Below are 15,651 nucleotides of genomic sequence, written 5' to 3' on the forward strand. Positions count from 1 at the left end.
CATACCACAGGTATTTATTTGCTCGAAATCAAACCACGGGTATTTATTTGCCAAAACTTGAAACCACAGGTCCTAAAAAAATGAAAATAAAAAGTTGGATCCAATTTTGATGAAGTCTTTGGCTAGCCGGAAGAATGAAACATTTGTGGAAGAAATCGAATAGCTTAGCCAATAAGTATGGTAGAGACATCTTTGAATGTTGAATATTATTCAAATACAAACATTTATTCTCTATTTTCCCCCGTCACAATATTCCTGTCGCTTCAACTTGCCAAAATTGTTGAAGGGCAAAATTATAACTTTGTACCCTGAACTTTGATTTTTATTGATTATTAAAGTTGTAACACCAGCAAGCTTTTGACCAATTTCAAAAATCATTAAAAGTTTTATACATTTTGATTACGTGGTGTACATCAGTTTTATTATCTGTTGCTTCAAGCGTTTTGTGCTTTTTTCGATTTCAAATAAGTTTTGGGATGCAATGCTGTAATACTCAGATATAATATTTGGCTTTTCAAATTTTTTTTTTTTTATGCATAACACGTGATAAGTATTCGGTCAAAATGAGATATATGATTGAGGTGAGTTCTTTATTAATGATGCATGAAACCGGGTTAGTTTGATAGTATTGTGCCTTCAATTATATCACGAGTAAAATTGTTATTCATTAAATTCCAATTAGTAACCGATGAAATTATAATATATTTAATTGCTTCAAAAAAAAATTAATATATTTGATCGAGTATTATAAGCTCTTCTTGCCTTCCAAATGAAGAATATCTCTCAAGATGATATAGAAGAAAGCAAAGGAGTTCTATTGAAGAAGAAGAAAAGAATACAGAAAAAAGAAGTTATGTACATATTCAGTATATTACTCCTATTTATAGTCGTTTGAGTCTAACGGATATATTTAAATAAAACTGACTAGCAAGTTAATTAACTGCTAACTTAACATTAACTACTAACATATGGTTAATAATAAACTTATGTATGGTTAACACCCCTCCTCAAGCTGGGAAGATGAACATCTAACACTCCTAATCGTCGAAGGAACGATGTTAACAATGGTGAATATAAGGGTTTGGTGAAGCAATCAGCAAGTTGATTTTCTGTTGTGGCAGGCAGCAAGTGAATCTTCCCAGATTGTACCTTATCTCGAATAAAATGACAGTCAATTTCGATATGTTTCGTCCATTCATGAAACACTTCGTTCTTTGCTATTTGTATTGCAGATAGATTATCACAGAACATCAAAGTTGGCTAAGAGTGTTGAACTCGTAAATCTTTCAATAAAAACAACAACCATTCACAAGCTGTTAACGCCATCGCTCTATACTCCGCCTCTGAAGATCATCGACTAACAGTACTTTGTTTTTTCGATTTCCAGGTAATTAAACTGTCACCAAGAAAAACACAAAATCCTATAACTGACTTTCTTGTTTCTTTACAATTGGCCCAATTAGAGTCTGTAAATGCTTGAAGTTGAATCTTAGACTTCGCTGGAAAGAAAATTCCTTGGGCAGGATGTTGTTTCAAGTATCGTAGAACTCGGTGAACTGCTACCATATGCTGCTCCGTGGGCTTTTCTAAATGTTGTGAAAGTTGTTGGACAGCAAACGTTATATCTGGTCTTGTATTACAGAGATATAACAATTTGCCGACCAATTTCCTGTAAGCTGTTACATCTTCAAGCAACTTCGAATTTGCAAAATCAAAATTATCAACTGACATAGGTGTAGAACATGGCTTTGCCTCCAAAAAACCTGTTTCAACTAAAAGATCTAAAGTATACTTTCTTTGATAAACATGTATTCCTTCTTTTGTTCTTGCTATTTCTAAACCAATGATAAATTTTAAAGTACCAAGATCCTTAATACTGAAACATTTATGCAAAAAAGTTTTAACTTCAGAAATATCAGAATCATTATTGCTAGCTAATATAACATCATCAACATACACCGTTAATGCAATAAAATTGTTACCTTTTTGACGAACAAAAAGAGAATGATCTGCATTTGATTTATCAAAACCAAGAGTTAAAAGGGCTTTAGTTAATTTGGAGTTCCACATTCTACTAGCTTGCTTAAGGCTATATAAAGATTTTTTAACCCTACAAACTGGATTAGGAATATCAGATTTAATGCCTTCGGGGAGTTTCATATAAATTTCTTCCCCTAACTCACCATGTAAGAATGCATTATTTATATCTAATTGTTCTAGTTTCCAATTGTCTATAGCAGCAAGAGCTAAAAGTAATCTTACAGTGGTTAATTTGGCTACAGGTGAAAAAGTTTCCAGAAAATCAATGCCTTCTCGCTGCGTATAACCTTTGGCAACCAGCCTTGCTTTGAATCTCTCTATGGAACCATCACTTTTTCTCTTTATTTTGAAAAGCCACATGCACTTTACTTCTTTTTTACCTTTCGGCAAAAAGCAAATTTCCCATGTTTTATTGTCGTTTAATGCCTTAATTTCAGCATCCGTGGCGGCTTGCCATTGAGGATATTGCGATGCTATTTTGTAACTAGTGGGCTCTGCCTGAATTGATAATGCTGTGGAAAATGCTTTGTGATTGGAAGATAAATAATCATAAGCAAGCACAGAAGACAAAGGATGATAAATAGATTTTTCAAGAACATTAGAAACCTGAGAAGTTTCAGCAAGTGCACAGTGATAATCCTTTAGATATCTATGCTGATTTTGTTGTCTTGTAGACTTTCTAGTGTTAGTATCCACTTGTGTATGTTGTACATTTTGTAGAACACTTTGTGATGTACCTAATTCAACATTATTATTTTGAGATGGTGGATGTAAGATATTTTGCCTATTGAGAATATTTTGTGAACTTAGAGCAGTATTATCATCCCAAGCTTTGTCCTCACTAAAAGGATTAAAAACTTGTTGTTTAGAAATATAAGGATACACATCTTCATGAAATTTCACATTGCGGGAAATAACTATATCTCCTGTTCTCATGCTTAGAACTTTATACCCTTTCTTTCCTAAATGGTAACCTATGAAAATACCATGTTATGCTCTAGGATCAAACTTAGTTCTATTCCTAGACAGAGTACTCACATAACATAAACACCCAAAGGAACGAAGTTCATTAAAATCAGGCTTGTTTCCATATATAAGTTCATAAGGTGTTCTATTCTCAATCAACTTAGAAGGAATTCTATTAATCAAATAAACAGAATGAGCCACAAAATGATTCCAAAAACAGTTGGCAAAAGACTTTGAAATTTTAAAGCTCTGGCTATATTAAGAATATGTTGATGTTTTCTCTCAACCAAACCAATTTGTTGGGGCGTTTCTACACAACTTGTCTGGTGTATAATGCCTTTTGATGCATAAAAAACAAGTAACTAAAACTTTGCACCATTATCCGTTCTAATAACTTTCACTCGCTTATTAAATTGTGTGTAAATCATTTCAACAAACCTTTCAACAAGCTTGGAAACCTCAGACTTGACTCTAATAAGAAATGCCCATGTAAACCTTGAATAACTATCTACAACAGTTAGAAAATATTTATAACCTTCTATTGAACTTGTTGTTGGCCCCCAAATATCCATATGAATGATATCAAAAGGTTCAGTAACAACTGTAGTACTAACAGGAAATGCCTATTTCTTTTGCTTAGATTGAGGACAAATGTGATAGACAAAAGAATCATCAATACAAAAATTATTTAAATACTTTCCCAAAACAGCAAGTCTATCATTAGAGATATGTCCAAAACGATAATGCCAAAGTCTATGATTACAATTTACACCAAGATTTTGAACATTATTATCAGAAGAAACAACAACAACATTAATAGGAGAAATATCAACATTATTAATAGCAACATGAAGAAAATTAACGGCGCATGCAGCATCTGATATATCAAGATGATATAAACCATTTTTCACATTAGCTAATCCAATCATTTTCTTGGTCGTCAAATCCTGTATCAAACACTGTTTAGATAAGAAAATTAAACTATAATTCAATGGACTTGTTAGCCTGGACACAGAAATTAAATTGTACGAAAAATCAGGCACAAACAGAACATCATGTAACACAAAATCTTGTGTAAACTTTACTGATCCAATACGAGTTGCCTTCAACTTCATATTATTAGACAAAATAACAAACCAATTATTAACTGGTTTAGAATTAATCATCAAAGACAAAGATTCAGTAATATGATTACTAGCTCCGGTGTCTAAAATCCAATTACCACATTTAGTTTCACCAGATGTAACAAAAGCATAAGTATTCGTAATACCTGAATATTTACCATTAGCAAGATTTACCTGGTCTTGAATAGCAGAGACACAAGCTGTTGAACCATAATTTACATCTTGATTCTGCCCAACAACTTGTGATTGAAATATTGATAATATTTGTGTCATTTGCTCTGATGTAAAACTTGAAGAACTTTTTGGAATTGCCCCCAAAATACCAGCACACTCTTGACTTGAAAAATCCTCAAGAACACTACTTGATTCTGCAACATTAGCGTTTGCAAACTTGTGGTTGAACTTAAATCCTGGGGGATACCCATGCTTCTTATAACAAGTGTCAATTGTATGCCTTTTCTTTCCACAAAATGAACAAACCACTGGCTTTGAATGAAAATTAGGCTTGCGAAATTGATGTGAATTATTAACTAAAGCCACGAGTTCTTGCGAAATATCTTGACCATTTAGCACATTAAACTGCCTTTCGTGTTGCGGAACCATAGAAAATGCCTTGTTTATTGTAGGAAGAGGTTCCATTATCATGATCTGGGATTTTACATTAGAAATTTTTTCATTCAAACCTTTTAAAAAACAGATCACCACATCCTTTTCTTGGTTGATTCTGACTGCATTAGTGATATTGCACGCCATCACATACACAACTAGGGATATTTCTCAAAGTCACATACTCATCCCATAAAAGTTAAAGTAATCTGTTACAGACCTTTGGTTTTGTTTAATAGTATAAATTTCCCCTTGTAAATATGTTATACGAAACACATCGGCTTGAGCAAATCTTTCTTTAAGATTATCCCAAACATCTTTAGCATTGTCTTGCCAAAGCAGACTTTTCGCAATTGAAGGAGAAAGGGATTTGGTTAACCAAGATAATACCAGATTATTGCACCTTTTCCAGGCAGCAAGCAAATTCGATCTTTGATCTAGCATTGGCAACGATCCGTCAATGAATTCCAATTTGTTCTTAGATATCAATGCCATCTTCATGTTCCTACACCCATGATAATCCGGGCCGACGAGAGGAGGAGAAACAAGAACCAAAGATGGGTTCTCTCCAGGATGAACGTAGTATGGACTTGAAATTTGTTCTTCCACTCGTGCCATTTACTCAAACTTTTGCAAAACAGAAGAATAAATGGAACACAAAAGAAAAGAATAGATAAAGAAGAACATAGAAACAGAGAATGGAAGAAAAAGGAAGAAAGAAATGAAGAAAATCAACAAAAATCTTGCGGAAGCTTTTGATTATGCTCTGATACCATCTCAAGATGATATAGAAGAAAGCAAAGAAGGAGTTTTATTGAAGAAGACGAAGAAAATACAGGAAAAAGAAGTTATGTACATAGTGACTATATTACTCCTATTTATAACCGTTTGAGTCTAACGGATATATTTAAATAAAACTGACTAGCAAGTTAATTAACTGCTAACTTAACATTAACTACTAACCTATGGTTAATAATAAACCTATGTATGGTTAACAATATCCATATTTGTTTATTAAGTTATGTTTTGATGGTTTAAAGTATTATTTGGCCCTCCTTGATGCATAGTAATTACTCACATTTGGTCCCCTAACGTATAACCATCAATCAGATTTAGTCCAATTTAGATAAAAAAAAATTAACGCGTGGTCAATGGGACACATAAATAGCACGTGACATGATTCCTAATAGGATAGAGCAAAATTGATGTTTTTTTTTTTGAAAGTGGAGCAACTAATAGTTTCGTCCTGTGAAATAATATTTGAAAATTAAGATAACTAAACATGTTAGGAAAATATTAGGGTAATTAATTTATTAGTCCCACAAAACACACTGTTTAGTCCCTATATTTTCAAAAACACATAGTAAAATCCCTAACCTTTTTCTTAGTGAACTGTTTAGTCCTTCTGTCTGTTTGTTAGATTTTTTTACCGTTTATGACTTCAGAAATAACTAAATTACCCTTTACTATTTACCTTCAAACTTTAGAAGAGGAAATCCAATTTAGAAGAAGAAGCTATTTGTATGGAAAACAAGAAAAAGAAAAGACCCAATGCTTACGAATTTGAACGATTAAAAAGAAAATCAAGAAGAAGAACACTCAAAGTTGATTTCAGATGCATTAGAGTTTAAAGGGAAGGAAAAGAAGAACGCAAATCCAAATTGACTAACAAAATCTTCGTGAGAGTCTAGTGGTAGGGACTAAACAGTTCACTGAGAAAAACGTTAAGGAGTAATCAGTTCATTTAGAAAAAGGTTAAGGATTTTATCATGTGTTTTTTAAAATACAGGGACTAAACAGTGTGTTTTGTCAAAATATAGGGACTAATAAATTAATTACCCTAAATATTATAACAGTTATGTTGTGATTAATAATCATATGAAACGTAAACATTAATTTAATGAGTCTCCTTAGTTATACACTCATTAATTTCGGTCTAAATTGGATACAATGTAATTTTAGATGAGGAGGAGGTTAATGTAATAAAATAATAATAATAATAAATCAATAGGGCAAACACAAATATTTTAATTAAGCAGGGGTCAATGTTATAATATATGTCAATAAAAAATGCATTATTTTATAGGTTAACCGTGTGTTTTTATCAATCATGAGAGTTTTGTATATGGAAGTACATTTAACCACATATATTATTTGGTTTTGGCTTGTATAATCTAGTGTTGATTTTAATCCTTGGAAGAGATCCGAATATCTGATTATAAAATTAAATTTAGTGGGTGATAATGATTTATAGATGATTGCACTTTGTTTTCTGTTTGTGTTTGTTTTTAATCTTGTTAATAAAGCCAGTCATGTTTGAGTAAAGCTGCTGAATCGGTTGATCTATGTTCCCCTATTTATATTTGGACCGTTTTGGGCCTACAACCCACAACCCTCATAATGAAGTATCTGCCCCACACACACACACACACACACAAATGTTAGGGAAACCAAAATCACATAAAGAAAGGGGCAATTAGCAGTTATAGATAATTTAAAGTAGTAGTATTTTGCAATGTTTAGGAGGCAAATGCCTAAAAAGTATGTGAGTAGATCATTTTATTTCATTTCATTTGACAGTCCTAATTCTACCAAATGTCACATGTAGTGGACAAGAAAAGAAAAGAAGGGAAGAATTAATCCTCTGTAATCGGGTAGACCTCAACCTGATCTTGGTCGACATAATCATCACTGTTGATCTGATCAAGAACAAGAACTAATCCCATTGCAAAAGCAGCATCAAACCCAGGCTTTATCCACAAAGAGAATGCATCCTTACCAAGTACAACGTTAGTAGACGCATCCACTTTGCGTGTAATCTCAGCCACAGATTGCTTTTCTGCATTTGTTATTGTGCATGATCTATTCGCAAAGCATCCTTCTATCTGATAATCTTCCCCTGGATTCCCGTACACCTCTACTGCCACGTCACACCTTCCGATTATTGATGATCTTCTCACACTGAATACTGCTTTCTGACCCTCCGTTCTTTCCCCCAAATACCCTTCCCACCTGTGGTGTAGACTCGGCCTCTGCATCACACAACAACCTCACCGAGTTAACTCACCATATAAGCAGAAATCCAAAGAAAAAAAATAAACACAGAAAGTAAAGGTTTTGATTTCCGATGGATGGATCTATTATTCTATATGAAGGAAGCGTACCTTTTTTCTGACGGTAAGGAGACAGCGGCCATGGGCATCCATAAGAACGAGCTCACCGGCATCATGACTATCAGGGCCGTAAGAGTCAACTCGGAAAACTACCTCGCCTTTGCAGTCATAGACAGTGAAGCCATCATTAGCAAAGAACAAAGAGGTTTTAAGGACAGTAAGATGCTTATCATCTTGGTAAATATATTCATTATCTACAACCAAACCAGTCTTCATTCTTTCCTTTGATTTCTAGATGCGTTGATGCCTGAAATAATATATGGAGTTTAGAGGTTCCCGAATGGAGATTGGCAGACAAATAAATAAGAACGTTACAGGAAGAAACGTTGAAAGGGAAGAGATATATAAGAAGATAGAAAAAGAAGAGAGTGACGCGATCACAAATAATAAATAAATATAATAATAATGAATGGCTATTCACTCACATGCCAGATCTAATAACACGCCATAATTCTCCTATATATATATCTCACACACTTGCGTTGCGTATTATATATGTCGGACAATTTTTTACATCCTCTCAATTTCAACTCTCTCAACTTAGGATATTTTTTATTATATTATATAGTTAATTTTTACATCACAACAAGTAATTATATAAAAGCAATATAAAAAAAAAAAGTCAGTGAACCTGCATCGAATTACTAAGTCAATTTATAAAATGACTTACAATTATCATAATTAGTAAAAAAAAAAAAAGTTATAATGCAAATTTTTATTAAATTTATGTATTTTGATATAAGCTTATTTTATTTACATTGATGTTGAGTTATAAAAACAGTTATGGATTATGGAGCAAGATTGGTCACATGTTGATAGGAAGAATTATATCAAGATGTAGAAACTTGATAATCTATTAACCCTACTAAACTCATAATTCTCAAGATCAAGCATGGTTTTATGACAAGAACTGATTCCTTAACTGCATCTAATAAGACTTGCCAAATTTTATTTTAACTTCACTATAATTTCCATTTAACTTCAAATAAAATCGATGTACTATTGACCTCGTTTTGATATTGGGAAATCAAATTAATATTTTTAGGATCAGTCTTGATAATTTATGAGTTCTTGGTGAAATAAGACATTAGAGCCCCTTTAATAATGATAAAATTGTACATAAAATTTTAAAATATATTCTAATAAATTAAAAATTATTCAGTACGTATTATTACGTTTGCCAAATATACTTTTATTTATACAAAGTAAAAAAAAATGTTTCACATTTTTTTTTAAATTAACTCTTAATCTATGTTCAAAAAATCAGTTCGGTTATTTTGAAGTCTAAAATATCAATTATTTGGACCGTTTAGAACTTAAATAATATTAATATATATATAAAAAAAACTTACTTCATATAGACTTTAAAAAAATGGGCCCTCTATACCCCTTTGGTCATAGTCCGTCGCACTCTACCTACGGCTGGTCTTCAATATTTTAATATAAAATATTAATTATTTATATTATTAATTTATAATATTAAATATAATATTTTATTTTTTCATTTTATAAAATAAGGAATTCCCTTCTCTAATTACAAATTCGACGAATTTCACATAAACATTGTAATATTATACAAGAATTAGCAATTTTTTAAAGGTCTGTTTAGTTCAGCTGTTACTTAATAGCTATTGTTGTTAGCTATTTGCTTTTGCAGTAAGTTGTTTGTTATTGTTGTTAGCTATTTATTATTATTTGTTTAATTGTTAGTGTTTGGTAATATTATATTAAAATGTTACTGTTAGTATTTAAAATATACATGTTTTAAAAATATTTTATGGAAATAAGGAGAATAATTGTGTAAATAACAAACAACTACAAACAACTGTTCATAAAACACTGCAATTTCTAGATAAAATATTAAACGATGCGATTGTATAAACCTAACCAAAAGCTATATTTCCTGCGGTTTGCAGTAAAATGCTAAACGCTCATCTAAAAAGATAAAACAAGCACCCATTTAAACATGTAAAAATATAGGCATTGTTTTGTAAAGAGCGTTTTGAAGTAAAACTAGAGTTTTGAGCAACTTTAGAGATTTTGACAAGTCAAATCTCTAATAGTTCTATTTGGTGAATAAATGTTTAAAAGAGCTTATTGTTTCCAAAATGCTAATTTGAAAATGTTGTTTTTACGAGATTTTTCAATTACCTTATTGTTTCATCTCATTTGAAAGACATTTTTACTCGTAATTAATATCTTTTAATATCAAATAAATACTTTATCATGTGACAAGTATGCATAATCCGTTAGTCAAATTAATTAACCAAAAAGATAATCAATTAATAGTTAACGTAGGGGTGTTTGGTTGCATATTTTCATACTCCTGTTTGCATTTTCACTACAAAAGGGATAGTTTTAGGTGTTTGGTTAGTGTATATTGCTTGCCTTTTACATCTGAAAAGCAATATTAGATGTTTGGTTAGTGATCTCCTGTTTGCCTTTTCCACCCGAAAATCAGCTTTTTACAAAAGCAGAAAATCTCTGCTTTTTGGAAAAGTAACTTTTCCCAACAACAAACAGCAAACCGTAACAGCGACACCAAACAGTAATTACAAACAGCAACAACAAATAACAAACCATAATATCAAACAGTAGGTAAACAAACGGGCCCGTAATCTATTAACAAATATCTTTGATAATATATAATTCCTAAACTGAAAATCTATAAGGTGAGTTTAAATTATATGATTTGTCCGGATGAAAGGATACGTTAATCAACAAATATCTTTGATCTCTCTCTCTCTGGGAAATAGTTGTCGCTACCCGGATTTTTCAAGCCCGAACGCCGGAAGCTTAATCGGTAAATAGTTTTTCCCAATTAAAACTATTTTTGAGTCGCCACCAATCAAAATTAATGTGTGATTGGACACCGAAAATGGTTGAATTTTAACGGATAGGGAGGTCTGCGAAATAGAGATTTTTGGTTCGTTTGTCGGTTACGTGTAGGGAAGAAAAAACTTGATTAATCACCCTACCCCGCCCAAATATTGGTACTAAAAGATGTGGTTTTTGTGTTAAATTTATTTGATTTATCTCAATTTTATTTGTACTTTCATAATATGATAACGGCATATAATTTAATTACATGGTTAATGTCGTAGGTATTTAATATTTATGTAACGTTACATCATTAATTGTATCCTTATAATTTTAATAATTTGGACAACATTTAATTCACATTTATATAACATACACTTACGAATTAACACGTTTAATTTTATATAATTTGGGTGACGGTTAATTCATATTCCTATAACATAGAACTGTGAATTAACTCGTTCAGGTTTCCTTTATTTAGTACCGTTTAATTCGTATTTCTATAGCATAGAACTACGAATTAACTCGTTACTTTTTCATTTTTGTTTTTTATACCCTTGTAGCACATACATAAAATGGAAACATTCCGCGTTAATTAAGTTTTATTTTTATTATCGTTTTCATACCTCTATGACATAAAGATATAAATCGATTCACATTAACTTTGTTAGTTTCGTGCACGTTTAACTTATATCCCTATAACATAGGGTTATAAATCAAGTCGTTTAATTTTTTTGTAAAAGAAAGATGTAGACTAAATTTAACCATATGAAAACAAATGATTTTTACTAATGGTATAACACGTATATGTCACATGAAAATAAATTGGTTGAACTAAGTGGGTAATATGAAATTAAGTAATGAAGAGTCCAAATTAGCAAATAAAATGAAAGGAGTCAAATTGATGAACTAAATAAACAGGGAGGGGCGAAATGTAATTAGGAGGGGTGAAATTGAAGCAAGTAAAATGAAAGGATTCAAATTGATGGACTTAAATAAACAGGGAGGGGCGAAATGTAATTAGAAGGGGTCAAATTGAAATATGAAGGGAGTCAATCTAACAACTATAATAATGGGGGCCGAACTCACAAATTATAAAAATTAGAAAGGAGCAATGTGGGATTTCGCAGGGGTAATTTTGGAATCTAAGGCATTTAGGGTTTTTTCTCACTTTATTGTGTGCAGCCCCCATCCTTTTCTCCTTCCCTTCTCTCTTTCAGAGAAAACTCGCGATTCCCTGCGATGGCTTTGCTCCGACGCCGTTTTGCTCCGCCGTCTTGCTCTCCTTCTCCGTTTTCCTTTCCTTTTCTCTAAAAAACGGAACCAGTCCCAAGCTAGGGGAATCCCGCAGATGACCGTTCGAATCATCGTCGACGACGGGGATGGTGTAATGGCAGTGCTCTTCTGGTCAGCGGTCCGATTCCTCCCAAATGCGGCGGATTTGCGGTGAGTTCTCGCCTTTTTCCTCCTGTTCCCTCTCTTCTCTTCTCGATTTCTAGCGCGATGTTGATCCCATTTTCACTGGTTTTTACAGGTGAAACGGAGCCGAAACGCTTCCGATCTGTCCTTTTTAAGGGGTTTATAGGCGGTTTTACGCCCCTGAAGAGCGGACAGCCATCGTGCGGCTCCTTCGAGGTCCGATCTGTGTTTTTTATGTTTATCCGTTCGTGTTTTCTCTTTTACGTAAAGTTAGCTAATCGTGTTTTTGCGTTTTTCTGAGTTCTTTGAACTCGGAATGCAGATCTCGTGTTTGCTATGGACTCGGGATTATCCTAAGGTGAAACGCGTTTTCCGTGTTTTTTGTTCGTTGGACCCGCAATACAGATCCGTGGTGACTCAGGGGTTTGCTACAGATTAATGAAAACAGAGATGATTTTGTGATATTTGTGTTTTCTGTTTAGTTTCCCTAGATTTGCTGTTGATTTGGAAGCAGAGATGGTTTCTTTTTATGATTCTGTGTTTTACTCTTTTCAGAGGACCTTTTTTTCTTTCGGTTTTGGTTTAGTTGCAGATTTTGTTCCTTTTTCTTATTTTTTTTTTGGTCTGGATCTGAGGAAGAGTATAACCTCATGTTTTGTTGTATTGTAAATGTATTTTTAATGTGAAGCAAAAGAGTATAACAGAGAATGAATGAAAGAAAAAGAAGATCGGATACAATGCATAAGAAAAGGATAAAAAGGATTGAAATAATAAATGGTATGATTTTTTCTGAAAAGCTAGGGATTTCCAGATCTGGAAAATAGAACCTATTTTCTAGATCTTTTGGGATCCTTTGCATCTTTAAGGTTTTTTAAGAAAATGAGATAAGATGAATAACAAAAAGATTGAAATAATAAAAAAGGATAGTTTTTTAGAAGCTAGGGGTTTCAGATCTGGAAAGTAGAACCTATTTTCCAGATCTGTGAATCTTTGCATTTTTTTTTATATTTTTAAGGAAAGGAAAATGGGATGAAAAATGAGATACACTAAATAAGAAAAAGATTGAAATAATAAGGATGGTTTGATCTCTGGACACTGGTTTTAAAAAACTTAGCCTTTAAAGGTTTAAAATAAGAAAATAAATGTTCTTTTTAAGGATAGAAGTAAATGAACAACTGAACCAGTAGTGTAATGAAGAGAGTAGAAGAAAAAGAACTAAAAAATAACAGTGTAATGAAGAGAGTAGAAGAAAAAGAACTAAAAAAAAATAACAGCTTACTTGAGGGGGGCTTTAAGGAGGAAGAAGCACTTCCACACTTCTTTTCTTCTTTCTCCCCTTTTTATTTTTTGTCTCTCCCTTTTTTTTTTTTTTTGTGTGATTTGGGTCTCTATTTATAGAAAACTAAAAGAACTTATTGGGTAAGTAGTATATTTGTTTTATGTATTGATATTGTATTTGGTATTGTAATGGAATTGCTAAAACATTGGAAAAGACCTTTTAAATTGGGTTTGGGCCTTTAAGCCTATTAGAATGGATTTGGGCTTCAGTTCTTCATAATTTTGGATGATAAAATGTTGTTCATATTCCTTCCATTCTCATTTCAAAAATTAAATGTTTATTACATAAACATTAATCAGAAATATTAGATTTCTTTTATCTTTTAAATATTCAAATTTTATCCAATTAAATTTCATTATAGACATATTATCTTAAAAATAACATTCTTTAAATTAATAACTAATATATTAATTGATTGATTAAACCCTTATAACATAAACATTTAACCAATTTTATGACTATTAAGAATATTTTTTTTCTTTTGTAAAATATGATCAATTACAATTTACACTATATTGAGTAAATATCTATCACGTAAATATTTATAAAATAAGAGTGCGTTACAAGAATAAAAATTATAAAAATAAAAAGTTATCCCAGACAAAATAGGTATCTACAATAGTAATAGAGAGCCTTGTCCCTATCTACGAGGACTGGAATCTTTGGACAGCTTTAGTTTAGTGCGATATACGTTTTATATTGGTACACAAATTTAACTCTTTTCTAAAACTTTTAAATTTCTAAAATCATCCTCTATTTTTATTAACTGTATCATAATCATCTAAATTTATTTAATTTCATTCAATAATTTTATATTTCTATCAATTATATTAGATAACTTATACCCAGAACCACCATGTATTTAGTAACTCTGTATTATTATCTAATTACATTAACTTTTTTTCAAAAAGAAAAATTTACGCATAGCGCATATATTAAAGAAGACATAAAAAAAATGTGATTTGAACTCATACAATATGCTATCAACCATTAAATTTGTAAGTAACTTGTTATTGTTATCTTACTACATTCAACAGCTCTATTATGTTGTTTAAAAAAAAAAAAAAAAAAAAAAAAACTCTAATATGTCACATATAAAAGTATTATGTGAGTGTAAAAGAAAATGCTAAATATTATGTTATTCTCATTGACATACTATTACTGAGCTGACTCGGAATTCAAAAGACTATAGATTGGTAGACTATGGACAATGAAGGTAGGTTAACACACGGTCATCCAACTCATTAAATTGTTTTGTCATGGTTCATGAATATAAATTCCTATCGATAAAGTCAAAATCCTTGTCATTAAAATCACAATATTTCAATTTTAATCAATAAAAGAATCATAAACTCACCACCCTTAAATTTATCAAACTAGATTTAAACTTGTAACCAAGGTTGTAAAACCTGTACCGACCTACCCGAGTTAACTAAGTTGAATTAGATTCGGTAGATAAATCGGTCTCAAAATATAATATTGTTGAAATCTAGCTAAAATTTGTCGTCGGATTGATTGAACTATTAAAATAAGAAACTCATCACAGTTTAGCGGATTTTATAGGTCAAAATTTCAACGTTTTTTTTTAAGAAAATCTAACTCAAGTTTGATTTATACTATTGTTAGTAATATTTTTGAAATATTCTAGTTCCAACTTTAACGCATGTGGACGTGATGGGTCTACAACATAAATTAATTTCCAAATTATTTTTGTTATTTTTAAGAAAATAATTGCGCCTAAAAATTTAACTTCTAACAATGAAATGATTGATGAAGGATTTAGGATCGAAAAAAAATATCTTGGATTTAGGGCTATAAATGAGTTGAATCGCTCATGAGCGGTTCGATAGTCAACTCGGCTCGTGAACACGATTTAGAGGCTCGATTTGTAAACGAGTCAAGTTTGAGCATGACAAAGCGCGGCTTGAAAGGTCGCGAGAATGATCCGTTACAAGTTCGATTATAATGTTCACGAAGGGTCTCGATAGAAGCTCGTGAACAAGCTCGTGAATAATATCAAATATTATTTATATTTAATAATTATAATTTTATATATAGCTTATTCTAAAAAAAATTATTTGATATTATAGTAAAATATAAATTAGGTTAAGAGGATAAAGATCTAGCGTTTTTTTCCTAAATCATCATTAGATCACTAGGTAAA

At 31.6% G+C, this 15,651-nt stretch overlaps 1 protein-coding gene and 1 long non-coding RNA gene across 2 annotated transcripts; one reads left to right on the forward strand and one right to left on the reverse strand.

Annotated features, from left to right (window-relative positions):
• Positions 1-7,267: 7,267 nt before the first annotated feature.
• LOC136222038 (protein LURP-one-related 12-like) lies at positions 7,268-13,569 on the reverse strand. Its single transcript, XM_066009515.1, has 3 exons — positions 13,428-13,569; positions 7,901-8,156; positions 7,268-7,768 (listed from the first exon to the last, which is right to left on the reverse strand). The coding sequence occupies exons 2-3, from the start codon at positions 8,123-8,125 to the stop codon at positions 7,373-7,375; spliced, it is 621 nt and encodes a 206-aa protein (XP_065865587.1). The 5' UTR covers positions 8,126-8,156; positions 13,428-13,569; the 3' UTR covers positions 7,268-7,372.
• LOC136222039 (uncharacterized) lies at positions 11,921-12,700 on the forward strand. Its single transcript, XR_010685469.1, has 2 exons — positions 11,921-12,175; positions 12,264-12,700. It is a non-coding gene; the product is annotated as an uncharacterized lncRNA (long non-coding RNA).
• Positions 13,570-15,651: the final 2,082 nt, after the last annotated feature.

This window comes from Euphorbia lathyris, chromosome 3 (assembly GCF_963576675.1).
Source record: "Euphorbia lathyris chromosome 3, ddEupLath1.1, whole genome shotgun sequence".
Lineage (NCBI taxonomy): Eukaryota > Viridiplantae > Streptophyta > Magnoliopsida > Malpighiales > Euphorbiaceae > Euphorbia > Euphorbia lathyris.